At 43.4% G+C, this 25,937-nt stretch overlaps 2 protein-coding genes across 5 annotated transcripts in view; both read right to left on the bottom strand.

Annotated features, from left to right (window-relative positions):
- Positions 1 to 1,333: 1,333 nt before the first annotated feature.
- Positions 1,334 to 12,485, bottom strand: LOC115149134 (fibroblast growth factor receptor homolog 1). Of its 2 annotated transcripts, XM_029691679.1 has the most exons (13): positions 12,412 to 12,485; positions 8,296 to 8,440; positions 8,111 to 8,207; positions 7,719 to 7,971; positions 7,482 to 7,620; positions 6,010 to 6,108; positions 5,737 to 5,897; positions 5,473 to 5,610; positions 5,277 to 5,388; positions 4,715 to 4,814; positions 3,042 to 3,141; positions 2,813 to 2,919; positions 1,334 to 1,884 (listed from the first exon to the last, which is right to left on the bottom strand). In XM_029691679.1, exons 2-12 carry the CDS (start codon positions 8,438 to 8,440, stop codon positions 2,833 to 2,835), a joined length of 1,431 nt encoding a protein of 476 aa, XP_029547539.1. In that variant the 5' UTR covers positions 12,412 to 12,485; the 3' UTR covers positions 1,334 to 1,884; positions 2,813 to 2,832. The 2 variants fall into 2 exon arrangements, with proteins under 2 accessions (XP_029547539.1, XP_029547538.1); XM_029691678.1 differs by lacking the exon at positions 1,334 to 1,884 and having other exon boundaries at positions 2,819 to 3,141.
- A 4,104-nt stretch (positions 12,486 to 16,589) lies between these two features.
- LOC115149133 (ubiquitin carboxyl-terminal hydrolase 32) overlaps positions 16,590 to 25,937 on the bottom strand; it is a 30,460-nt gene continuing 21,112 nt past the window's right edge. For 2 of the 3 annotated variants that reach the window (XM_029691677.1, XM_029691676.1), the window contains exons 11-34: positions 25,823 to 25,884; positions 25,607 to 25,709; positions 25,300 to 25,492; positions 24,958 to 25,115; positions 24,684 to 24,824; positions 24,422 to 24,542; positions 23,264 to 23,418; positions 22,664 to 22,745; positions 22,501 to 22,575; positions 22,119 to 22,257; positions 21,860 to 21,965; positions 21,541 to 21,714; positions 21,028 to 21,202; positions 20,564 to 20,715; positions 20,339 to 20,456; positions 19,902 to 20,107; positions 19,602 to 19,786; positions 19,392 to 19,478; positions 19,178 to 19,298; positions 18,864 to 19,055; positions 18,428 to 18,671; positions 17,938 to 18,329; positions 17,711 to 17,803; positions 16,590 to 17,602 (exon numbers count right to left, since the gene is read on the bottom strand). In XM_029691677.1, coding sequence (XP_029547537.1) covers positions 17,429 to 17,602; positions 17,711 to 17,803; positions 17,938 to 18,329; positions 18,428 to 18,671; positions 18,864 to 19,055; positions 19,178 to 19,298; positions 19,392 to 19,478; positions 19,602 to 19,786; positions 19,902 to 20,107; positions 20,339 to 20,456; positions 20,564 to 20,715; positions 21,028 to 21,202; positions 21,541 to 21,714; positions 21,860 to 21,965; positions 22,119 to 22,257; positions 22,501 to 22,575; positions 22,664 to 22,745; positions 23,264 to 23,418; positions 24,422 to 24,542; positions 24,684 to 24,824; positions 24,958 to 25,115; positions 25,300 to 25,492; positions 25,607 to 25,709; positions 25,823 to 25,884 — 3,648 coding nt within the window. In that variant the 3' untranslated portion in view covers positions 16,590 to 17,428. Of the gene's footprint in view, positions 17,603 to 17,710; positions 17,804 to 17,937; positions 18,330 to 18,427; positions 18,672 to 18,863; positions 19,056 to 19,177; positions 19,299 to 19,391; positions 19,479 to 19,601; positions 19,787 to 19,901; positions 20,108 to 20,338; positions 20,457 to 20,563; positions 20,716 to 21,027; positions 21,203 to 21,540; positions 21,715 to 21,859; positions 21,966 to 22,118; positions 22,258 to 22,500; positions 22,576 to 22,663; positions 22,746 to 23,263; positions 23,419 to 24,421; positions 24,543 to 24,683; positions 24,825 to 24,957; positions 25,116 to 25,299; positions 25,493 to 25,606; positions 25,710 to 25,822; positions 25,885 to 25,937 lie in introns of those variants that run through there. The other variant, XR_003866806.1, reaches the window with a different exon arrangement.

The raw sequence follows: 25,937 nt of genomic DNA, 5'->3' as shown, positions 1-25,937 counted from the left end.
TGTATACATTTCAAAATATTTCCCCTAACGTTGTGCAATGTGCGTATTAGCATACCTGTTCTTTCCTGATTGTTGCTTCACTATTTCCTTGCATTCAACAGTTAAATGTTTTGTTTTCCTGATCTTCATTGTAATGACATACTTGAATATAGAACTAGAATAAGATGCATTAAGATTGAATGGTTACGGGTCTGAACAAATAACTGCTATAGCCTACCGCCATCCCGCATTCACTCTTCTTTCAAACTCCCCAGCCATGAGTTCTATTGGCTGCTGTATATCATTCAGCTATCATGTTTCAGGTAAGACCCAAATGCAGATTGTGTTGAAGTAACAATGTTTATTACAGGCAAACAACAGGTCAAGGCAGGCAGGGGTCGATAATCCAGAGTATTGGGGCAAAGGTACAGGATGGCAGGCAGGTTCAGGTCAGGCAAAAATCGGTAATCCAGAGTAGGGGCAAAGCTGCAGGCAAGGTCAGGGGCAGGCGGGCTCAGAATCAGGACAGGCAAGGGTCAAAACCAGGAGGGTGAGGAAAAAGAGAGACTGGGGGAAAAGCAGGAGCTGAGACAAACCGCTGTTTGACTTCACAAACAAAACAAACAGACAAACAGAGAACACAGGAATAAATACACAGGGGATAATGGAGAAGATGGGGCGACACCTGGAGGGGGTGGAGACAATCACAAGGACAGGTGAAACAGATCAGGGCGTGACATTCAGCAAACAAGAGCTTGCATCCTTCTTCCAACAGTCTATTAGTATAAGACATGCTAAAAATACATTCTTCCAGCAAGCTATTGTAGTCTAGCTTTTCTTGGGACTCCAGGAGCTAAGAAGTGTTCTTTAAGGAGAGAGGCCAGCAGAGCACATGGTGTGTATTGTGCAAGAGACAGAGGCTATAAGTTAGAAGCTTATTTATAGACCATCATTCATTAGCTAAATATAAGGCTATTAACTGAATTTAATTTATTAGCTGAAATTATTAGCTGAAAGAGGTAGGCTAGGATATATATATATATATATATATATATATATATATATATATATATATATATATATATATATATATATATATATATATATATATACTTTTTGAACAGGATTATCTATTTTGGATGCAATTTGAATGGAATTGATGGAGAGAGAGAAAGACAGTGCTCCCGTGCACACTGATTTAAAGCAACAATATTCAAGTAATATGCTGTTTTAAAACTATACAGCTGAAATAAATAAAACATCATCTTTACAATAAAAAAATATTGACCCCCGAAAGCCAGATGGAGATGTGTAAATTAGACACGCATTTAGTCCATATATTACTAGCATGCGCTGCAGCAAATGTAGGGACCACAATGGAAATTAGTCCCGGACTTTATTGTGCAATCCCAGTCACTTCTACAATTATTTGTTTATACTGTATATGTATTTTTTTTACTGACAAATAAAATCAATCAATCAATCCAAACTGTCCAGCTGCAATTTGATAAACGGAAAGAGACCAAAAAGTTTAATGACATTCAGAGATTGTCAAGCCTAAGGTAGGTAGGGAGGGAGGGATGTGAGTTTTCTGTTTGTCGAGACAGTATATTTATTTTTGTGTTGAAAATGAAAACCGTGATATTGAAGACCCGAAGTCGGTATGTTTTGTTTATTGGTTGTGTGGTGCATTGGCACATAAACCTGTTGGTGGAAAATTTGTTGCATATATTTTATATTATAAAAAATATGTCATCAACATGTTGAAAATCTGATTCCCCCTAGATGATCATTGTCTGCAACCGGCTTTGATCTTGAAGTAACGAAACAGGCAGGGAGAGTGAGCTCTTCTGTGGTTGTCAGCGAATCCCCAACATTCTGGCCCGTAGCCCTGCATGGCACCAACTGTGCCACAAAAACATGCAGAAGTGGCAAAGTTGATATCCACGTTTATAAACACAGGGTCGCTACAGTTATTGTTATTTTAGTTAATTCTATGGGGGGTCCATTTACTTTACAGTACAAGGGGAGGGTCATGCATTTATAACACCTGGAGTTGAACCAGGTGAAAGCTATGATCTGATATTGATTTCACTTGTTAAATCCACTTCAATCAGTGTAGATGAATGAATATTCTATATGTGTAGCGAAGTATTTAAACACTTGCTTAGGTCCAACCTCTGATCTTTCCAAGCATTTTTTATATGCTAAAACAGGATAAAAATTGTAAGAAAAATAAGAAAACATATCAAATCATACTACTGTATGTAAACGTTTCCCTCAAAACCTTCCCCTCAAGATATTTTGGAATGTTATGCTATGCTGCGATTCATAATATGTACCATTAGCCATGACTATTCACTATCATTAAAACTCATTCAGAGGGTGAATAGGCAAGACAAAATATTTAAGTGCCTTTGAACAGGGTATGGTAGTAGGTGCCAGGCGCACCGGTTTGAGTGTCTCAAGAACTGCAACACTGCTGGGTTTTTCACTCTCAACAGTTTCCTGTGTGTATCAAAAATGGTCCACCACTTGACACAACTGTGGGAAGCATTGGAGTGAACATGGGCCAGCATCCATGTGGAATGCTTTTGACACCTTGTAGTCCATGCCCCAACGAATTGAGGCTGTTCTGAGAGCAAAAGGGGGTGCAACTCAATATTAAGTAGCTGTTCCTAATGTTTTGTACACTCAGTGTAAGGTCATTGTAGTAGACCTACTTCCCTAAGTAAAAGAAAAAGCAGATTTTGCAAACATGCACATCCAAACATGTTATGCATGAAGTAACTTATTGCACATATCAAAGATGATCTATATACTGAGGCTTCACCTCTTCCTCTCTGCACATATTCAGTCGTCATGAAGGAGAGTAAGGCAGATTTGATCTTGGCCGCCATATCGAACATTGGCTAGTCCATTGTTCACTTTGATGTAATCCTGCAGACAATATACAAACACAAATAAATGCATGCATGCCTAGATTGCCTCTTAAATGCGTTTTTACCACAGAGAACGATAGGAGATGCAAGGGGGACGGTAACTGAAAACGCCACACTCACTGCATCATCCTCCAGGATGTTCTCCAGGACACTGACTATGTCGTTGAAGGAGGGCCTTTGGGTGTAGGGCTCCAGCCAGCAGTCCCTCATCATCTGCAGTCTAGAAGGAAAGGGGATCCATATAAACTCAGCAAAAAAAGAAACTGTCAACTGTGTTTATTTTCAGCAAACTTAACATGTGTAAATATTTGTATGAACATAACAAGATTCAACAACTGAGACAAATACTGAACAAGATCCACAGACATGTGACTAACAGGAATGGAATAATGTGTCCCTGAACAAAGGGCAGGTCAAAATCAAAAGTAACAGTCAGTGTCTGGTGTGGCCACCAGCTGCATTAAGTACTACAGTGCATCTCCTCCTCATGGACTGCACCAAATTTGCCAGTTCTTGCTGTGAGATGTTACCCCACTCTTCCACCAAGGCACCTGCAAGTTCCCGGACATTTCTGGGGGGAATGGCCCTAGCCCTCACCCTCTGATCCAACAGGTCCCAGACATGCTCAATGGGATTGAGATCCAGGCTCTTCACTGGCCATGGCAGAATACTGACATTCCTGTCTTGCAGGAAATCACACACAGAAAGACCAGTATGTTTGGTGGCATTGTCATGCTGGAGGGTCATGTCAGGATGAGCCTGCAGGAAGGGTACCACATGAGGGAGGAGGAGCGTTGAGATTGCCTGCAATGATAACAAGTTCAGTCCGATGATGCTGTGACACACCGCCCCAGACTATGACGGACCCTCCACCTCCAAATCGATCCCGCTCCAGAGTACAGGCCTCGGTGTAACGCTCATTCCTTCGACAATAAACGCAAATCCGACCATCACCCCTGGTGAGCCAAAACTGCGACTCGTCAGTGAAGAGCACTTTTTGCCAGTCCTGTCTGGTCCAGCGATGGTGGGTTTGTGCTGTTGCCGATGATGTCTGGTGAGGACCTGCCTTACAACAGGCCTACAAGCCCTCAGTCCAGCCTCTCTCAGGCTATTGCGGACAGTCTGAGCACTGATGGAGGGATTGTGCGGTCCTGGTGTAACTCAGGCAGTTGTTGTTGCCATCCTGTACCTGTCCCACAGGTGTGATGTTCGGATGTACAGATCCTGTGCAGGTGCTGTTACACGTGGTCTGCCACTGCGAGGACGATCAGCTGTCCGTCCTGTCTCCCTGTAGCGCTGTCTTAGGCGTCTCACAGTACAGACATTGCAATTTATTGCTCTGGCCACATCTGCAGTCCTCATGCCTCCTTGCAGCATGCATAAGGCACGTTCACACAGTTGAGCAGGGACCCTGGGCATCTTTCTTTTGGTGTTTTCAGAGTCAGTAGAAAGACCTCTTTAGTGTCCTAAGTCTTCATAACTGTGACCTTAATTGCCTACCGTCTGTAAGCTGTTAGTGTCTTAATGACCGTTCCACAGGTGCATGTTCATTAATTGTTTATGGTTCATTGAACAAGCATGGGAAACAGTGTTTAAACCCTTTACAATGAAGATCTGTGAAGCTATTTGGATTTTTACAAATTAACTTTGAAAGACAGGGTCCTGAAAAAGGGACGTTTCTTTTTTTGCTGAGTTTACTAGCGCACCAGTATCATGCAAATACACATGAGCAGTCAGATAAGCCTGGAAATATTCCATGTAAAAAAAGTATCTGAAGGGGGATCATTACTCACATCTCTGGCCTACATGTCTCTGGTTCTGAGTTCCTGTGTCCAGAGCAGATGTAGCGCACCACCAACTCTGAAGTCTCCAGGTTGGGATATGGTAAGGTCCCTAAGATTAAGACGAATCATTACAGCACTGTTAAAAAATACATGGCAAATAGAAATCCAGTATGGATGGTGTTAAGATCTAGATGTGAGGGGTTGAATGGAGCTGAAGGGTGGGACTAATAACAACAAGATAACAAATGTAAAATATACTGTGTCTGTAAAATTGATATATTTTCAAAACTTTTGTAAAACAGCAAAGTTAAAAATCTACAATGTAGAAAATAGTAAAAATAAAGAAAAACCCTTGAATGAGTAGGTGTGTCCAAACTTTTGACTGGTACTGTATACATTTACAAAAAATATATATTGGGGAATGGAAATGATGCAGACAATTACATTTATGGAAGCTACAATCTATCTTTAATATTAAATCTGATCTACCCTCTAAAAAATGAAAATTCATTATTAATATGTTAGTGAATATATTTTTCTCAGTTAATCTCAGGTGCTCTTTCCATTTTACCAAATGTTTGCATCTCCCACAGCACAATGCCAAATGCCCAGACATCCCCTTTGAAGCTATAGTAGTTGTTTCTGAAGTACTCTGGGGGATACCAACGCAGGGGCACTTTTTGCTGCGAACAGAACCAAAAAGAACAGCCAAGTTAAATTATGCTCTGGTCACAACGTCTGGGTGACTCCAAGACAGTCCTCCTCACCATGTGGTCTCCTTTGTGGCTGCTGCGACGGCTCCTCATAAGAGTCAGGTCTTGGGCCAGTCCAAACTCTGCCAGCTTCACCTCTCTGGGGAAATGGTTAACCATGATGTTCCTCAGTGCTAGGTCACAGTGCACCACCTGTAGTATGAACAATTGTGCAACAGAGATGATGGGGACTGTAGTCAAATATGTATGTGTGGTGACCACAGGCAAAAGTGAAATATATGACATTGTTGATGGATTTTTGGAATGATTCTAATGTACCATTTTAGAGCGCAGGTGTCTCATTGCATGGGCAATGTGATATGCTGCTGTGGCGAAGTGCTTTTGCAGTTCACTGTCCCTGCTCAGTTGGTGTTGATTCACTTGCAGGAAACTGCGCAGGGTCCCACTGCTCACCGACTCCAGGATCAGCATGTAAGGAGCTGGAGTAAAGGAAAATTAAACACACACAACACCATCTTACTGTATAACTTTTTGCCATGGTCCACATTTCAGAAACAATGAATGCTTAATAAACGAGCATGTGACGCTTACCCTGTGTGATGTTCCAGTCTAGCAGCTGCAGCACATTCTTGTGGGTACCCAGCTTCCTCATGATGTTCACCTCTCTGGCTACCCTCCTGTGGGTAACCCCTACAGAGGACAAACCACGCTTATCAACTGTTTTGGTAGGTATAAGCTCCTGGGTGCATTTCAAACAGTAAACCTCTGATGGTGAGGGCTGTGATTGTATTATTGTGAGGAGTACAGTGCATTGTCTTTTTGGTATTGACTAACAACGTTAAATAAACTCAGCAAAAAAAGAAACGTCCTCTCACTGTCAACTGCGTTTATTTTCAGCAAACTTAACATGTGTAAATATTTGTATGAACATAAGATTCAACAACTGAGACATAAACTGAACAAGTTCCACAGACAAGTGACTAACAGAAATGGAATAATGTGTCCCTGAACAAAGGGGGGGTCAAAATCAAAAATAACAGTCAGTATCTGGTGTGGCCACCAGCTGCATTAAGTACTGCAGCGCATCCGCTCCTCATGGACTACAACAGATTTGCCAGTTCTTGCTGTGAGATGTTACCCCACTCTATCACCAAGACATTCCTGTCTAGCAGAAAATCACGCACAGAACGAGCAGTATGGCTGGTGGCATTGACATGCTGGAGGGTCATGACAGGATGAGCCTGCAGGAAGGGTACCACATTAGGGAGGAGGATGTCTTCCCTATAACGCACAGCGTTGAGATTGCCTGCAATGACAGCAAGCTCAGTCCGATAATGTTGTGACACACCGTCCCAGACCATGACGGCGCTCCACCTCCAAATCGATCCCGCTCCAGAGTACAGGCCTCGGTGTAACGCTCATTCCTTCGACGATAAACGCGAATCCGACAATCACCCCTGGTGAGACAAAACGGCGACTCGTCGGTGAAGAGCACTTTTTGCCAGTCCTGTCTGGTCCAGTGACGGTGGGTTTGTGCCCATAGGCAACGTTGTTGCCTGTGATGTCTGGTGAGGTGTTGTTACACGTGGTCTGCCACTGCGAGGATGATCAGCTGTCCGTCCTGTCTCCCTGTAGCGCTGTCTTAGGCGTCTCACAGTATGGACATTGCAATTTATTGCTCTGGCCACATCCGCAGTCCTCATGCCTCCTTGCAGCATGCCTAAGGCACGTTCACGCAGGTGAGCAGGGACCCTGGGCATCTTTCTTTTGGTGTTTTTCAGAGTCAGTAGAAAGGCCTCTTTAGTGTCCTAAGTTTTCATAACTGCTTAATTGCCTACCATCTGTAAGCTGTTAGTGTCTTAATGACCGTTCCACAAGTGCATGTTCATTAATTGTTTATGGTTCATTGAACATGCATGGGAAACAGTGTTTAAACCCTTTACAATGAAGATCTGTGAAGTTATTTGGATTTTTACAAATTATCTTTGAAAGACAGGGTCCTGAAAAAGGGACGTTTCTTTTTTTGCTGAGTTTAGTAGTAAGCTTGGTGGATTTGTCCTTACCCTCTTTGGTCATCTTGCAGGTGACAATGGAGTGGCCCTTGCAGGTGCCACGCGTCATCTTAGTCTTGTAGTACACCCCTTCCCTCCCTGCTTTGATGAGTTGCTGTATGCCCAGCCCTGATGTGTTGAAGCAGGAACCCTGGGAAATGAAGTCCACGCTGTTTCAACATTCTACAGCTAGATTTAAATATGAGAATGTTTTTTTACCCTGTAGCTTTTTCTTCAAACTGAGTTTACCGTTTGCTGTGGTCTCCAGAGAGACCTAGAAGCTGACTTGGTTGTCTGCCTGAGCAGGGGAGTGGGCAAGCTAGTGTTCTGATACTCCTGTCCCAGAGTGACAGAGACAAGCTCTAGTGGACTTCTAGTCTCACGCACTAGATATGTCCTCAAGGTTAGGGGACTTATAGCTGGGGGGTTGGATGGAGGAGCTCTGCCCAATAGACCCTCAACACCCTGCAGCTCTCGAATGGTGTGAATCAAAGTGCGATACCTGGAAAGGGTATGAAGAAAGTTAGTGTTATACTGTATATTACTGCATCCAGTATGGAATAAACACATCCGCTGCTGATACTGTATTGAGGAAAGGTACACGTTTGATATGTTAACAAGTAGTTGAGCTATAAACTTACTTTATTGTCCACAGAATGGCCAGTAAAAGGACAATGGTAACAGTAAACCCAGAAATACCGATTAAAATGTAGAACATCCCATTAAATCTGACACCATCTGAGAAAAGACATGTTCACCGTTACATCAATGCATGAAAAACTGTCATCAGTAAACTTCTCACATTACATATGATTACATGACTCACCTACTACAGGATCTGTTGAGAATGTATTATCAAGATAATTCATATGTGAAGGTCTTGTTATGTTGCTGATGAGGGAGGTTTCTGTGTGATTGTTGCTTGTATTCACATATGACATTGTTCTGTTGAGTGCGCACATTGCCTTCATCTGAGGAATCAAGAGCAAAAATATGAAATGATGAGCAAGGAGTTGTTCTAAAGTCCCCATCCACATCGATGGGACCACAGTGGAGAAGGTGGAATGCTTCAAGTTCATCAGCGTACATATCACTGACAATCTGAAATGGTCTACCCACACAAACAGTGTGTACCTCAGGAGGCTGAAGAAATTTGTCTTGGCCCCTAAGAATCTCAAACTTTTATAGATGCACAATTGAGAACATCCTGTCGGGCTGTATCACCGCCTGATACGGCACCAGCAACCACAGGGCCCTCCAGAGGGTGGTGCAGTCTGCCCAACGCATCACCGGGGGCACACTGCCTGCCCTCCAGGACACCTACAGCACCCAATGTCACAGCAAGGCCAAAAAGATCATCAAGGACATCAACCACCTAAGCCACGGCATGTTCAACCCGCTATCATCCAGAAGGCGAGGTCAGTACAGGTGCATCAAAGCTGGAACCAAGAGACTGTAAAACAGCTTCTATCTCAAGGCCATCAGACTGTTAAATAGCCATCACTAGCCAGCTACCACCCGGTTACTCAACCCTGCACCTTAGAGGCTGCTGCCCTATGTACATTGTCATGACGTGGCCCGTTCTGGGTATAGATCGGGGCTTCCCCCTCTCTGTCTCTCCTACACCCAGGTTCTGTAATCTCAAGTCGTAAATTCCTGGCGGAGACTCTCTTCCCCTTTTTATGCAGAGAGACCACAGAGCGAACAAAGGATTTCACATGGCCGAACCCCTAAATCCCCAAAATGGGAAAATGAAACAAAATGTCCACTTTTGAGAAGGTGGGAATGGTCCGTGGACACTTAAGGGACGGGTATGACGAGCGTGTTTCATTTGGTGACCTCAGAGAAGACAGGAAAGACACATAACTACAGTTGAAGTCGGAAGTTTACATACACCTTTGCCAAATACATTTAAACTCAGTTTTTCACAATTCCTGACATTTAATCATAGTAAAAATTCCCTGTCTTAGGTCAGTTAGGATCATCACTTTATTTTAAGAATGTGAAATGTCTGAATAATAGTAGAGAGAATGATTTATTTCAGCTTTTATTTCTTTCATCACATTCCCAGTGGGTCAGAAGTTTACATAAACTCAATTAGTATTTGGTAGCATTGCCTTTAAATTGCGTAACTTGGGTCAAACATTTCGGGTAGCCTGCCACGAGCTTCCCACAATAAGTTGGGTGAATTTTGGCCCATTCCTCCTGACAGAGCTGATGTAACTGAGTCAGGTTTGTAGGCCTCCTTGCTCGCACACACTTTTTCAGTTCTGCCCACAAATGTTCTATAAGATTGAGGTCAGGGCTTTGTGATGGCCACCTTGACTTTGTTGTCCTTAAGCCATTTTGCCACAACTTTGGAAGTATGCTTGGGGTTATTGTCCATTTGGAAGACCCATTTGCGACCAAGCTTTAACTTCCTGACTGATGTCTTGAAATGTTAATATATTCACATAATTTTCCTCCCTCATGATGCTATCTATTTTGTGAAGTGCACCAGTCCCTCCTGCAGCAAAGCACCCCCACAACATGATGCTGCCTCCCCCGTGCTTCACAGTTGGGATGGTGTTCTTCGGTTTTTAAGCCTCCCCCGTTTTCCTCCAAACATAACGATGGTCATTATGGCCAAACAGTTCCATGTTTGTTTCATCAGACCAGAGGACATTTCTCCAAAAAGTACACTCTTTGTCCCCATGTGCAGTTGCAAACCGTAGTCTGGCTTTTTTATGGTGGTTTTTGAGCAGTGGCTTCTCCTTGCTGAGCGGCCTTTCAGGTTATGTCGATATAGGACTCGTTTTACTGTGGATAGGGATACTTGTGTACCTGTTTCCTCCAGCATCTTCACAGGGTCCTTTGCTGTTGTTCTGGGATTGATTTGCACTTTTCGCAGCAAAGTATGTTAATCTCTAGGAGACAGAACGCGTCTCATTCCTGGGCGGTATGATGGCTGCGTGGTCCCATGGTGTTTACTTGCATACTATTGTTTGTACAGATGAACGTGGTACTGTCAGGTGTTTGGAAATTGCGACCAAGGATGAGCCAGACTTGTGGAGTTCTGCAAAAAAAAAATCTGAGGTCTTGGCTGATTTTCTTTTGGTTTTCCCATGATGTCAAGCAAAGAGGCACTGAGTTTGAAGGTAGGCCTTGAAATACATCCACAGGTACACCTTCAATTGACTCAAATGATGTCATGGCTTTAGAAGCTTCTGATAGGCTAATTGACATCATTTATCAGAAGGTTCTAAAGCCATGACATCATTTTCTGGAATTTTCCATGCTGTTTAAAGGCACAGTCAACTTAGTGTATGTAAACTTCTGACCCACTGGAATTGTGATACAATTAATTAAAGTGAAATAATCTGTATGTAAACAATGGTTGGAAAAATTACTTGTGTCATGCACAAAGTAGATGTTCTTACCGACTTGCCAAAACGATAGTTTGTTAACAAGAAATTTGTGGAGTGGTTGAAAAACAAGTTTTAATGACTCCAACCTAAGTGTATTTAAACTTCCGTCCTCAACTGTATATCTCTGAATGTGCACATTTCTCAAATTTGGTGTTTCATCTAATTCTTGTATAAAATGAGTTGAAAATTAAACTATTTGTGAAATGATGTAATGTGATGTTAAGCCTTTAATGTGAGAGAATTGTTTAAAATGTAACTAAGTCATTGGCCCACCCCTGTGAGCACAGACATGATCAGGCATCATAGAACCGCCTTTTCTACTGTTAGGAATAACCCCCCCGAGGAAATCCTCTTCAGACCACGCGTACCTCTGTGTAAACTGAGGTGGCACAGGTTTGAGTACCAAGACTAAGCAAACCCACAGCGTGAGCTGTGATTGCGAATAGTTATTGAATTCCTAACCATACCACGTGGAGCATTGGCTACATGGCTGGAAATAGTTAAACTCTGAGACTATTGATCCCAACAGAATATGAGCAAATCTTAGATACTAATTACTAGTCTGCAGCTAGAAATTATGTAAACCTGGGATGCGAAGAGATCACGACACATGGGTGTAAATATATATTGATTGCAATTACTCCCGAATGAGTGAGCATTCATGTGCAAAGGATTAGCATTTCAATTAATATAATTATCAACGGTGTGTAGTGATCCCTTTTGTCTTTCCCGCTTCTTTCTCAGTCCCCACACACTTCCCTTTGTCCACCAAGCTGTCATATCGGCTTAGCCCACTGGGGAATCTTCCCTATCCTTGTTAGCAACCTATCTACTGTTTGTTTGTTTATGCATTTCTGTGAGAATTTAGTTAGTAAATAAATGATTAAGCCAATTGGTGTATGGATGATTCATAGTAAAGCTGGGTTCGTGCAGATAACCAACAATTTACGACGTTTGGAATGAGACTGATGTGAGGTAAAGAACAATTCATTAATAGAAGACTAATTGATCAGATATTAAAATATCTGAAGAGTTATATTCGGGAAAATTTTAACTTGGTAATCTGAAGATTTTCCTTGGAGCCCCGACTTCCTAGTTAATTACATTTACATGATTCGTTTAATCATGTAATAATAATTACAGAATTGATTTGATAAAATAGTCTTCACTTTTAATGATGCCAAAGACACGACAACATAGACATGGAATCACTAGTCACTTTAATAATATTTACATACTGCTTTACTCATCTTATGTATATACTGTATTCTATTTTATTTTAGTCATTGCCACTCCGACATTGCTCCTCCTAACATTTATATATTTCTTAATTCCATTGTTTTACTTTTAGATTTGTGTATTGTTGTGAATTTAGATACTACTGCACTGTTGAAACTAGGAACACAAGCATTTCGCTACACCCGCAATAACATCTGCTAAATATGTGTAGGTGACCAATAATGTTATTTGAAGTAGGCATAGAGCTATAATTACTTTTTAATGAGTTATATTGAGGTGATATAGAGAGATCTCACCCATAGAGCCCATGCAGGTAGATATTCAAACACCTATCCAAATTCATGTGAAATCTTTTCTATTGTGATCACTGTGTGGACCACCTACATATGTTCTTCACCTCACTTCCTGTTGTCCCTCACTCACAGGAAAGAGGAGCTTAGTCTTCAGCACCACTGTCTCGCTGCAATAATTTAGCTTTCAAGTCATCCCACATTCATACACTAGTATGAGCTTTTGGGTGACAAAAAAAGCGGCTGTTGATTAACAATTTGACAGGCCACTTATCGTTTTAAATTAAACATTAAGAGTTAAAGCTGGAAATTTGGCCATGTGTAAAAGAAATAAAAAAATGTTCCATTTAGTCATCTCTCTGTGGTCATCAAGTGTGTGTGTCAGAGGGCTATGAGGTGGGAGGCATTTCCCTGTAGTGCTCTGACGTTTACATTCACCAACAGTTACAGTTGTCTAAGGGGGATGGGGGCTGACATGGTGTCTATATTGTGGTTTCCTTTGAGGAAATACTTCTACAACAGTTCTTTGAGCTTTGCTTGTCGAATATATGTGGTCCTAAGGTTTATTAACTCCTGGGGATTACTATACAACAGTCCATTCTGAGAATATTGTCTAGCTTAGGCTAGTTATGACATTGTTATTAAGTCATGACCATTATACATTTTATGTTAACCATCTAAATTTTTTAAAACTTTTTAACTAGGCAAGTCAGTTAAGAACACATTCTTATTTTCAATGACGGCCTAGGAACAGTGGGTTAACTGCCTTGTTCAGGGGCAGAACAACCGATTTTTACCATGTCAGCTTGGGGATTCGATCTTGCAATCTTTCGGTTACTAGTCCAACGCTCTAACCACTAGGCTACCTGCCGCTGAATAAGTCTGTACAAGAAAAAGGGACACAGGCTGTGTAGTTCATTGGCTGCTTTAATAGTTACAGAAACTAATTCACTCCAAATACAAGGCAGATCTTCACAGTTCATATTCCAATACATCCTTTTTCCAAAAGTATTTATGTACATTTAAAGTTTTTCCTCAAGGGTTATTGCAAAATAAATGTTGAATTTAAACATTTTACAAAAGTACATGAAATTAATAAATTAAAAAACTAAATAGACAAAAATAAATAAATCATTCAGTAGTATTCAGTAGTATTCAGGGGGACAACACTGAAAATGACCACGGCAATATCTGGCTAATGTTAAAAATGTAAAAAAATATAATTGTCATCAGGATGTGTATCATTCTATCATCATAGGCCAGGTAGAGTTGGTAGGTTTCTGTCCAGCTGTTATAGTCAGTAATTGATTCACCAAATAAAGCATATACCTCAACAAGACTTTTAAGAAATGAGAGCTGTGTATTGTAATGGATATACTACAGCTCACAGCCTAAAGAGTTACTTTTTTTCTCCATCTGATTAGATTCAATTCAACTCCTATGTTTCACATACAGTGTATGTCAATATAGTTACAGTAAATAAATCTTTCAAAGCTCAGAGGGAAAAGCTACCTATTCACTTGTTGCATAACGGTAAGGTACAACTGCTCAAACTGTCAAATGTCCCACTCTGCCTTAATCAAATACCTCATACCCATGGCATTCAGAAAGATCCAACATTATTCATAACTTCTGCCCTTTGAAATTGTGATCTTATGACTTGCATTAGGGCTCCCGAGTGGCGCAGCGGTCTAAGGCACTGCATCTCAGTGCTAGAGGCGTCACTACAAGCTGTATAACACCCGGCCGTGATTGGGAGTTCCATACGCCGGCGCACAATTGGTCCAGCGTCGTCTGGGTTTGGCCAGTGTAGGCCGTCATTGTAAATAAGAATTTGTTCATAACTGACTCGCCAGGTTAAATAAAAAATTAAGATAATATACAGTTGAAGTCGGAAGTTTACATACACTTAGGTTGGAGTCATTAAAACTCGTTTTTCAACCACTCCACAAATTTCTTGTTAACAAACTATAGTTTTGGCAAGCCGGTTAGGACATCTACTTTGTGCATGACACAAGTCATTTTTCCAACAACTGTTTACAGACAGATTATTAAATTTAATCACAATTCCAGTGGGTCAGAAATGTACATACACTAAGTTGACTGTGCCTTTAAACAGCATAGAACATTCCAGAAAATGTCATGGCTTTAGAAGCTTATGATAAATGATGTCAATTAGCCTGAGTCAATTGGAGATGTACCTGTAGATGTATTTCAAGGCCTACCTTAAAACTCAGTGCCTCTGCTTGACATCATGGGAAAATCTAAAGAAATCAGCCAAGACCTCATAAAGAAAAATGTAGACCTCCACAAGACCTGGTTCATCCTTGGGAGCAATTTCCAAACGCCTGACAGTACCACGTTCATCTGTACAAACAATAGTACGCAAGTATAAACACCATGGGACCACGCAGCCATCATACCGCCCAGGAAGGAGACGAGTTCTGTCTCCTAGAGACGAACGTACTTTGCTGCGAAAAGTGCAAATCAGTCCCAGAACAACAGCGAAGGACCTGAAAGGCCGCTCAGCAAGGAAGAAGCCGCTGCTCCAAAGCCGCCAGTAAAAAGCCATACTACGGTTTGCAACTGCACATGGGGACAAAGAGCGTACTTTTTGGAGAAATGTCCTCTGGTCTGATGAAACAAAAATGGAACTGTTTGGCCATAATGACCATCGTTATGTTTGGAGGAAAAAGGGGGAGGCTTAAAAGCCGAAGAACACCATCCCAACTGTGAAGCACGGGGGGCAGCATCATGTTGTGGGGGTGCTTTGCTGCAGGAGGGACTGGTGCACTTCCTCATGATGCCATCTATTTTGTGAAGGAAAATTGTGGATATATTGAAGCAACATCAAGACATCAGTCAGGAAGTTAAAGCCTGGTCGCAAATGGGTCTTCCAAATGGACAATGACCCCAAGCATACTTCCAAAGTTGTGGCAAAATGGCTTAAGGACAACAAAGTCAAGGTATTGGAGTGGCCATCACAAAGCCCTGACCTCAATCCTATAGAAAATGTGTGGGCAGAACTGAAAAAGCATGTGCGAGCAAGGGCTGGGTTTAAATGTATTTGGCAAAGGTGTATGTAAACTTCCATCTTCAACTGTATACACTACCGTTCAAAAGTTTAGGGTCACTTAGAAATGTCCTTGTTTTTGAAGGAAAATCACGTGTTGTCCATTAAAATGACATCAAATTGATCAGAAATACAGTGTAGACATTGTTAATGTTGTCAATTACTTTTTTATGGAATATCTACATAGGTGTACAGAGGCCCATTATCAGCAACCATCACACCTGTGTTCCAATGGCACATTGTGTTAGCTAATCCAAGTTCATCATCAATTAGGCTTTTAAAATCATTAGAAAACCCTTTTGCAATTATGTCAGAACTGTTGTTCTGATTAAAGAAGCAATAAAACTGGCCTTCTTTAGACTAGTTGAGCATCAGCATTTGTGGGTTTGATTACAGGCTCAAAATGGCCAGAAACAAATAACTTATTTCTGAAACTCGTCAGTCTATTCTTGTTCTGAGAAATGAAGGCTATTCCAGATCTCGTACAACGCTGTGTACTACTCCCTTCACAGAACAGAGCAAACTGGCTCTAACCAGAATAGAACGAGTGGGAGGCCCCGGTGCACAACTGAGCAAGAGGACAAGTACACTAGTGTCTAGTTTGAGAAACAGACGCCTCACAAGTTCTCAACTGGCAGCTTCATTAAATAGTACCCGCAAAACACCAGTCTCAACATCAACAGTGATGAGGCGACTCCGGGATGCTGGCCTTCTAGGCAGAGTTGCAAAGAAAAATCCATATCTCAGACTGGCCAATAAAAAGAAAAGATTAAGACAAGCAAAAGAACACAGACAGTGGACAGAGGAACTCTGTCTAGAAGGCCAGCATCCCAGAGTCGCCTCTTCACTGTTGACGTTGCTGATAATGGGCCTCTGTACGGCTATGTAGATATTACATAAAACAATCTGCCGTTTCCAACTACAATAGTCATTTACAACATTAACAATGTCTACACTGTATATCTTATCAATTTGATGTTATTTTAATGGACACAAAAGTGCTTTTCTTTCAAAAACAAGGACATTTCTAATTGAAACCAAACTTTTGAACGGTAGTGTATATAATGAATTGTGTTAAATTGGGCACAATGATAAAGTATGATACAGCCTGTTGGTGGCACTACTGTAATGACACAGCTGTTGATGTGATAACATCACAATGTTGTGATGGAACAGACTGATATGTTGTTGGAATGGACCTGCACACAAATGGTACAAAGCAGATGCTACAGGAAGATTCTCTCAGATAGGTGAGTCTGAAGCTTTGTTCTTAAAAGACCTGACACGATAAACAAACACAAAAAGGTACATTGCAATGCAAATACATAAATGTAGTTCAGAAACACTGAATATAATCCAGGCCTATCGGTCTGGAGTCTAAATCATTTACATTTGAGGACAACAAAAAATTGAATTTTAGAATTGTGACATTGCATTTGACGACTGTCCAAAGCAGGGTATGATGAGGTAGTGAACACTTGCTTCTACTGCAATAATTTTTTGTATTATTCAATGAGGGGATGTAATTGCAGAAAGTACCAATCAAAATGTGTCGAAACATTAATGGCATATTGCAACTGGCATTGGTTTACAAACAAAAAGACACACTCCCACATTTGTCACATCTGGCCTAGGACCAACACCATGGGCCTAAGCATTGTCACTCCCCGACAAGGTGTTTGTGCCAAAACAAACCAATACACAGCCCTCCGTTTTGTTTGACATCGCAAGCGAGAAATAACTTGAGTACCATTACTTGAAAAAAAAAGGTCCATCCACTATGAAAGTGTAAAAAAACGGTTGGTTGTCCACTTTTAACCACCGGGGATGATTTCTAAGCTTCAGCTCATCTCAACCTGAGAGATTTCAGAGTCAAATAGTAAGGTGGTTTTGTAGCACAAGCATGTCGATTAACCGGCAGCACATTGACACATATCGACAGACAGTCCATTACTGAAGAACACAGTACTTCTTATAGTCAGACTCAAAGTCCTCGTCCATGCAAGTTGTGTCGGCCATCTTTTTGCCGTCAGTTTTGGGCATGAACAGAGAATAATCCACTTCCTGCTGCTCATAGAACAGGATATAGGCAGAGTCTGCATCAATCTCCTCTGACCGCAACTCCTGAATACAGAAAACACTGAGGTTTGTTTATACTTGTGAACTTTAAATAACAATGGACACTGCATCACATAGCAGAGATATAAGTTCTGTTTTTAACATACAGCTTACCTTACAGCTACTGTCGTTGTAACAGTACCACTTTTCATTTGGGTTTTTGGCGTATGTCACATAGTGGCCTCCTCCTAGGATCCCTGAATGGCACTGCAAACCCAAAAGTGATTGGGGGTAAGAGGATATTTCAGATGGTAGATAGACGGTCACTTTACTCTCAGGCTTCAGGCTAGAACAGTACAATTCTTAGAGAAAAACAAATATTTCACCCGCTTAATACTTACTGAAATTGCATACAAGTTGTACATGGGATCCAGGTAGATTTTGTCTCTTTGGCCCTGGGAGGCCTCCAGATCCATGTTGTCCTCGGTGTAGCCATTGCTCTCTAGCTCAGACACAGACATTGTGTTGTCACATTCTCTGGCCGTGTCCTCACCAGAGGTGGAGTCACTGAGGCCTTCTCCCATGCTCCCCATCCTCGTCCTGCTGGCCTCCAGCTCCATGGGGCTCTCCCTGCCACTGTCCAGGCTCTCCTTACTGAGGGACAGTTGGTACCTGCTTCCCGTGGGAAACACCAGCCCACGGCCCTGCCTCCTGCCCTCATTTTGAGGGCTGCAGTTGGGGCAGATGTCTCTGCTGAGGGGGGTGCTGGCCATCCTCCCTGAGCACAGAGAGTCTGCAAACAGACACATTCATAGAAGAACACCAGCCTCCTTAAAATAATAAGTGGGATATGACAGGTACATCTGAAACCCGTCAAGATTCTGTACAAACCTTTCCCATTGTTGAGAGTCAGGGCAGGGTTACAGACAGTGTCTCCACCCCCAGACTTTTGCACTCCTCCCTCTGTGTCGTGTAGCTCCTCCCCCAGCTTATCCCTCCAGCTCTCTTGGCTTTGGTCTGCATCTCTTGGGGTCAGGAAAGCACTGGGGTCAAACGTCTCCCTGGGAAACCTAACAATCTTCTGGGATTTGATCCACCGCCCATTCATAAACTGGAACCGTTTTAAATGAACTATCTGCAATTCAAATGGACAGAATAAAGGAGTTTTTCTGAAGTGCAACCTTGCACTTCAGACATAGCATTGAAAATGTTTGAGTTGGGGTTTATTCATGTATATTTGGATAGGTTTCAACTGTTCCCTATTGACACATATGAATAGGGAGAGGACAGGGAAGTTAACGCAGAGGGAATGATCTCTATGTCTGACCAGGATGGGCGGCAGCCTCCACAGGTCCAGTTTCTTGGTGGCCAGGCGGTGGGTCTTGCACTTGGAGCAGTAGTAGAGCTCATCTTCTCCCAGCTCTTCCTCACTGGTAAAGGCCTGCAGACAGCTGTCCAGACTGATGGGCTCTGCCTGAGCCCTGCGACTCTGTTCCACACTGGGGTGCTCCTCCACGATCTGCAGGACAGACAAACATTACTTAGTGTATGACGTATATCCATTAGATATTGAATAAATACATTGATATGACCCCTAGGGTTCCACTGCTGCTGTTATCCCCAGCCTCATGTCTCTCTTACCCTCTCCTGAGAGGTTTGGTAGCGGAGGTGCAGAGCAGTGGGGTCCCAGTCGACAGCCATGAAGGCATTTCCCACAGCAGCCCTCTCATCGTTACACTCCACTGTGCAGCCTCTGCAGAACCTGAGGGGGACAACAATATAGGGTATCAATGAATAGATTCTCTATCTTCAACCGTATAGTGATATGTTGTACTGTGTGACAGACTTAAATTACCTGTACCACGGACACCAGGCGCAGGAGTTGCCATCTTTCTGCACCACGCGCAGAGTGAAAGGATACTGGTAGCCCATGCTGTCATCACTGTGTGTTCACACACACATACACACACACACCGATCAGCATCATACACCTGTACCTTTAGGAGAACACTGAACACTGCAAAGCCACCTGACAAAATACAGAGAGTGGTCTGGAGAGACTGACCAGTCCTGGGCGTGGTTGCTGGCCTCCTGAGGGGGCAAGGGACTGGCCAGGCGTGACACCTGGGTCCACACAGAATCATACAGGTCCCTGGTCCTGGTGTGGACTGTACACGGCACGATCAACGGCATCCCAAACAGGCTGGGGCGGTTCTTCTGACTGGACAGGAAGTATAACTCTGCCCGCATCTACGAAACAAACAGAAATGACACATTGTTTAGAAATGAGCATTATATAGACTTTGACTAATCTTGATGCACTGCTAATCTTCTCTCCATCTTTAGCCCATCCTGCAGTTCTTACCATCTTCCTGTGGATGGTGATAATGTACCCAGTGAAGGGGCTGTCTGAAGGGAGCACCGCGGGGCCGTCGGGGAGACCGTCAGCAAGGCTGCCCTCTGTGCCACAGGGAACCACAGTGCTGGGCATGCCCTTGGGGATCAGTCCCAGGTTCAGAGAGTTACTCTCAGTTACCATGGTAGCGTTTCCATAGGCTAGTGCTTGAGCTTCTGGAGATGAGATAAAGAACAAATGTTATACGTTATATTTTCCAGTGTCAAAGTTTCTACCTTTTTTCATCTGTTTTATAGAACCTGTGCATTTGTTTACATTCCAAGGTGTGTTTGGTTGCTACTTCTTTGGATTCTAAACCCCTTTCATCACTTCTTACGGATTGCCTTTAAAAAAGGAATGAAAAGAGATGAAACGTCGCTAATGAACAGAAGAAACAATCGGTATACCATCTGTTTGTGTGGGAGTGGACACCACAGACGTGGGCGCACTTGGCACCGGGATCTCAAACGCACACAGGAAGCCGCTCACCGCCCGACACACTTTCTGGTTGTCCAGTGGAAAATTCTAAAAATAGGGTAGACAGACAATCATTAGTCTACGTGCAGACTGTGATATTGACAGTGTGATGGATGGATGGATGTACAGTGCTGGAGGATAGACGACGGCTCCACCTTAATGTTGGAGGCATGTACTTCAGCTAGGAGGATCTGCTCAGGATTCAGGCAGCAGAGCTCACTCAGGAGTCTCTTCAGGCCTGTGTACTTCTCATCCGCATTGAGCCGGAGCCCATACCGCACAGGGCATGACCCATCCAGCTTAATGACTGGACAGAGGAAGCAAAGAGCAAAGTGTTTCAGAGGCACGGGATCCAATATACATTCCCTCAAAAGACAACAGGAACAAAATTGCTTTCTATTCAACACCATAATGTTACTGTAAAGCTCAGAGTCCAGTACAAGAAAGGGTGGACAGGCGACAGACTTCCTGAAACATATCTCCAATATGATGCTTATGTTTAACCTTTTGGAATGTATTTTCTGGATGTTGTACTGTATACACTGCATTTCACTACACCCGCAATAAGATCTGTTAAATATGCATATGTGACCAATACAATTTGATTTATAAGGCTCACCTATGATCTCTAAGTGCATGGAGTTATCCATGGGCAGAGGAAGAGAGAGGAAGTTGAAGGGATCAAAGCGTGCACTGACGTGGCCACAGGTCTTGCACTTGACCTGTGACCTGAGCTGGCCATGGAACAGGTCCACCACAATGGAGCGGTTTCTCCTCAGGTGATTCTCCCACGCCTGGGGGAACACAATTCACCATCATCACACCAGACAATAATATACGCCATTTAGCAGACACTTTAAGCCAAAGCGACTCACAGTCATGCATGCATACATTTCACGTTTGGGTGGTCCCCGGGATTCGAACCCACTACCCTGGCGTTACTAGTACCATGCTCCACCAACTGAGGTACAAAGGACAACTTCTAGCAGTCAGTTCAAGATGACACAGAAAGCTAATATTACACCACAAAATCAATATTTATACTCCAACAGCTACATGAGTTGATTCACCTGGGGCCTTATTTCTGGATCTCCCCACCATGACGATAGGAACAGTGTGTATAAACTCTGACCTCAGAAGCAACCTCCCAGTCTGGTCGTCCGTCACTGTCCTTCAGCTCCACGTAGGGCTTCTCGTGAACACGGTTCAGGTCCTCGTGAAGGCCATCCAGCAGGAAGGCCAGCAGCTCCTGGGAGTCCTGCTGCTGGAAGCCATTGAACCGGGGAGCGTACTTCGCTATCGTCCACTGAGGGAAGAGACGGAGGACAAGGAGAAAATGGAAAAAGACAACCATTTGACTCTTATTTTTTAGGTTGAAAGAAAGTACTTTTAGGTTGGTAGTCTGTAGTGTTATTGGGGGGTGTTAGTTGGAGGCTTGTTTGTGGACATACTCTGAGTTTCAGAGGGGCCAAGTTCTTCTGTGTTCCGCTCCACAGCTCCTGAACCAGATCACCATAGCATTTAGCCATGTGACCCCGCATCCCAATTGGATTAGTCCTGTTATGGAGACAAACAGCACAAATTAAAAAAACTTGCACACTCATCTCTGCTTGCTGTGGATTTATTTGACCAACATTCTGCCCAAAGAGTATAATAAGCATGTATAATAAGCATGCATTCTTTTAAGTCTAAAATAATGCAGACACATACCTGTTGAGCTCGTAAAGGTGGTTTCCTGAGGTGAAGTAGTCTGTGAGAGGCTTGGTGTTGCTCACACACTGGATACTGGAGTTCATGAAGCACGTGTTGCCAAGGTTGCTCAGTCCAGTCGCACCTTTCTCAGTAGGGACTGTGAACAACAGCAGGAGGCAACAGTCTGAGGACGCTATTCAACCATCAAAAGCTTCTACAGCAGTCAGTGCGACCCCTTTAATATGTTTGGAGACAGCAAAACAAGTACTGTCTGACAGACTTATCTATAATACATCCAAGTAGCAATCAGCTCAGTTAATGTTAAATTAGCAATAATGATTACATAATAGGAGTGCTAATGTTGTGTTGGTGCTGTAACTGTATGCAGTGACGGTCTTACCATTGTGTCTGTTCATCCTGTTGCTGTTAGCGATGAAGGACATCTCCTCTGGCCAGCTCATGTCCTTGTTCCGAACTGATGAAAACAAAAAAGTGTCTTCATCTACTCATCCTGACAATACATGATGGAGCCATTAAAAACACAGAGTCGTTATGATGCATACCTTCTATGACCATGTACTGTTCATCTGGGATCTTCAACCCCTCCAGGGAATGGTCTTCATCATCAAGGAGGGTCAGATAATTCTGTGGAATACATTGTTTTGAACTGTAATATTAGAGTGTGTGTGAGTATTTGAGTTTGAGTGTTTACTGTGCACGTCTGTGTGTGCAGTGTAGGGTCGAGGGGGAGGTCCCAAGGAGGGCCGTGGCCCCCTTTGGACTCAGAGATGTGTTTTTTTGAACACTTGTAAGTGCCATTTCCTGCAATCTAGAGCCTAAAATGATAACAAATAAAGCAGCACACACTGGTTAAGTGCAAAAAAAATATTTAATATTCTTCACAGTATTTTTTCTAGAATTATCCTAGTAATGTCATTATTCAATGATCTACAGAACAGGGACCATAGGTATGAGGTCCAGGCAAGAGCAATTCAATTAATTCAGTGTGTGTGTTTACATTTTGTATTTATTTATTTGTATTTATTTTTTGAATAGTGGCGCAGTCAAGTCCACAAGGTGGCGCAGTGCCCCTCTTACATTCTTTGGGTAGAACCCTGCCGTGTATGTTGACGAAGGGTCAACCTTCTATGAGTCACACCCACCTCATTGTTGTAGAGCCAGAGGCGCATGTCTTCCTCCTTGATGCGGAGTCTCTGGGACAGGTATTCATGGATGTCCTTGATGGTGCCCACCCTACTGAAACAGCCCGTGTAGACCAACACACGCTTTAGGGGGGCACTAGGAGAGGGAACGTTACCTGGGGGAGTTCAGGGAGACACCACGGACACATTGAACTGCTCTGCACACATGATTGGTAAAAAGCACAGGAACGGGTGTGGAAGAAAATTCACACACACCATGTTGCGGTGGCCAAATGCTCTGACATATAATGAGGCCCAGATCCTACATAGCCTATTTCATCTCACACTGCCTGGCTGGGGCTGTGCGAACGTGATGAGTGGAGTGAAATATTTATTTTTAGAAGCGCTGCGCACAGGCATAAAAGTTGGTCTAATTTACTTAAAACGAAAGTCTGCTGAAGTGAGACTTTTTGGCCAGTGTTTCTTGGCTATTTACATTGTTTTGTTCACAAGCTAGGTCATTTTTCTATGTTTGAGTTTCAACAGCTAGGGAAGAGAAGACAACGCTTCTACTAGACAGACTCAATATCACAGACACAAACATGACTCTAGTCATGCTACCACCGTAATCTCCCACTCTCATAGGGGCATGTGGACATCTGTCGTCTCATCTGTGATATTTTGGTTAAAAGGTCACCAAAAAGGTAGTTAAACATTTGTGTTCCTGTGCTGCCCCAATCTTGTGACCAATGTTCCCTTTAAGTGCCTTCCTCCTCCTGGACTGCTGCGCAGAAGAAATGCCAGCCCGCGCAGAGAATTCTAGTGATTAAACTTTACTACTTTGCCCAGTTACATACTTCCTTAAACAGATCAATGCTTCCCTCTAACGTGGGAATTATGTTTGAATCAATATAATATCAGCCCCTTCAATGCAACCAACCAAATCTAACTTTGCAAGATTGAGTTGTGATTGTGTTGTAGGCAGAACGCATCTATTGCACGAGCGGCGGTCTTTCAATCATCCACAGTCGGGAGTGGACGTGCTTTTCAGATCAACATGCTGAATGGCCCTGGACACTCTTGGGCAGAAAGTCACTAGGGCACTGTGCTATTCTTGTCCCTCCTTTGCTTTGTAACCTTTGGAGAAGTGCTGGAGACACATGCAGGGGAAGCTCTTACCCATATTGACCCAGACGTTGTTCTGGGGGGTGCGGGCGGGGGGCTGCTGCTGCCTCAGGAAGAGCAGGTGTCGGGGTAACAGCTCCAGCTCAGCACAGTCTGTCTTGGTGTTTCTGATCACCTGGGAATGCCAACAGGAGAAGAGGAGAGGGGATGGGAATGTGAGGTTATCACAATGTCAGGATCAATAGGGATGATAATGGTGTTGGTTTAATGGAAAATCCACAAGCGGTCCTGCTTTACAGAGTTGAAATGTACGTACCGGCCTGGGGAGACTCAGGTTGGCTCCGTACCAGTGGTAGAGTGCCCTCCACACAGGCTCTGGCACAACCTCAAAGTCCCTGCCTAGAATCAGGGACGGGGAGCGCCTCAGTAGGCCCCCCTCCATAGTCAATGTGGGGGCCTGGGGGAACAGTTCAAGATGGACAGATTTAAAACTGAAACAATATGACAAGGCCAGTTTGAAGAAGAGGAACATTTTAATCTCTAATTGAGTCCATCCCCTTCCACAGTGTTGTTTGTGGTGCCTAACTTACCTTTAAGGGCTCTGATGTGACCAGAGACTGGTTATCGATGGCCCCAGGCCTTAGAACCACCATGTTCTCATCAGCCCCCAGGAAGCACTGGTTGTCTGTGTCATCATGCTGACGGGCAAAGCAGATATCCGTAGCAGTCGAGCCCCGGGGTAGAAGGCCTGAGGAGAGCAAATGAATGGTTTTCAATGACATTCAGTTGTACACCCACTCTCAGCACACAGTATGCAAGGCAAGGTAGGTATAATGAGTGGTACATTTCCTTATTATTAAGCTATACTAGTATCTAACTGTTTTGCTAATACTAAGTGTAACGCGGGGTGCTGAAAATTCTTAGCCACTCACTGCCGCTGGTCGTCTCGGAGGCCTCTGATGCACTGGAGATGTTGTCTGCGAACTTCTCTTCTGTGGAGCTGTGGGAGCTGGCCATGCTCTCCCCCTCTGGGCCTTGCTCTGCCCTGGCCTGGGTTCCGGCCCCTACACCACTCCTCACTGTGCCAAACACTAATGGCTGCTCCACCACGATATGCTTGTTATCCTGGAAGAGACGCCAACAACCACAATCACATCCGCAAAGAAATTATAGTGTAGAATGGGCACAGTATGATAAACAGATGATCATGGTGTCAAGCAGCAAAAAAGCCTTGCTTACATATTTGACGTAGTCCCTCCACTGCTGCCACCACGGCACTGCTATGAGGAACCAGTAGTCTCCTGGCTGGAGGCCGTGTCTGCTCGCCCTCTCCAACCAGCCCCTGCAGACACAAGTGAGTGAGTTTGTGAGTGTTAGGTTGATTGATGAGGGGGTAAGGAAGCATGTGTATGACAGCAGGAAAGGACACTGACATGGTGACACAGACACACACACCTGATTATCTGTCCCTCCTCTTCAGGGGAAGCAGGCCGCAGCCCCAGGACAATATGACACACCTAGAGACCAACACGATAGCAGAAGACTGGTGATCCAGCAGAACAAGAAAAGC

Source organism: Salmo trutta, chromosome 15, assembly GCF_901001165.1.
Source record: "Salmo trutta chromosome 15, fSalTru1.1, whole genome shotgun sequence".
In the NCBI taxonomy this organism is placed as follows: Eukaryota; Metazoa; Chordata; class Actinopteri; order Salmoniformes; family Salmonidae; genus Salmo; species Salmo trutta.
This window is presented reverse-complemented; position numbering and strand designations above follow the sequence as displayed.

Bases quoted from the DNA above. Each gene is read 5' to 3' on its own strand.
- LOC115149134 (XM_029691678.1), bottom strand. From the start codon at position 8,440: ATGAAGGCAATGTGCGCACTCAACAGAACAATGTCATATGTGAATACA. The intron at 5,611-5,736 runs GTACATTAGAAT...TTCATACTACAG, and splicing joins GACACCTGCGCTCTAAAATG to GTGGTGCACTGTGACCTAGC. The intron at 5,389-5,472 runs GTGAGGAGGACT...TTCTGTTCGCAG, and splicing joins GCCACAAAGGAGACCACATG to CAAAAAGTGCCCCTGCGTTG.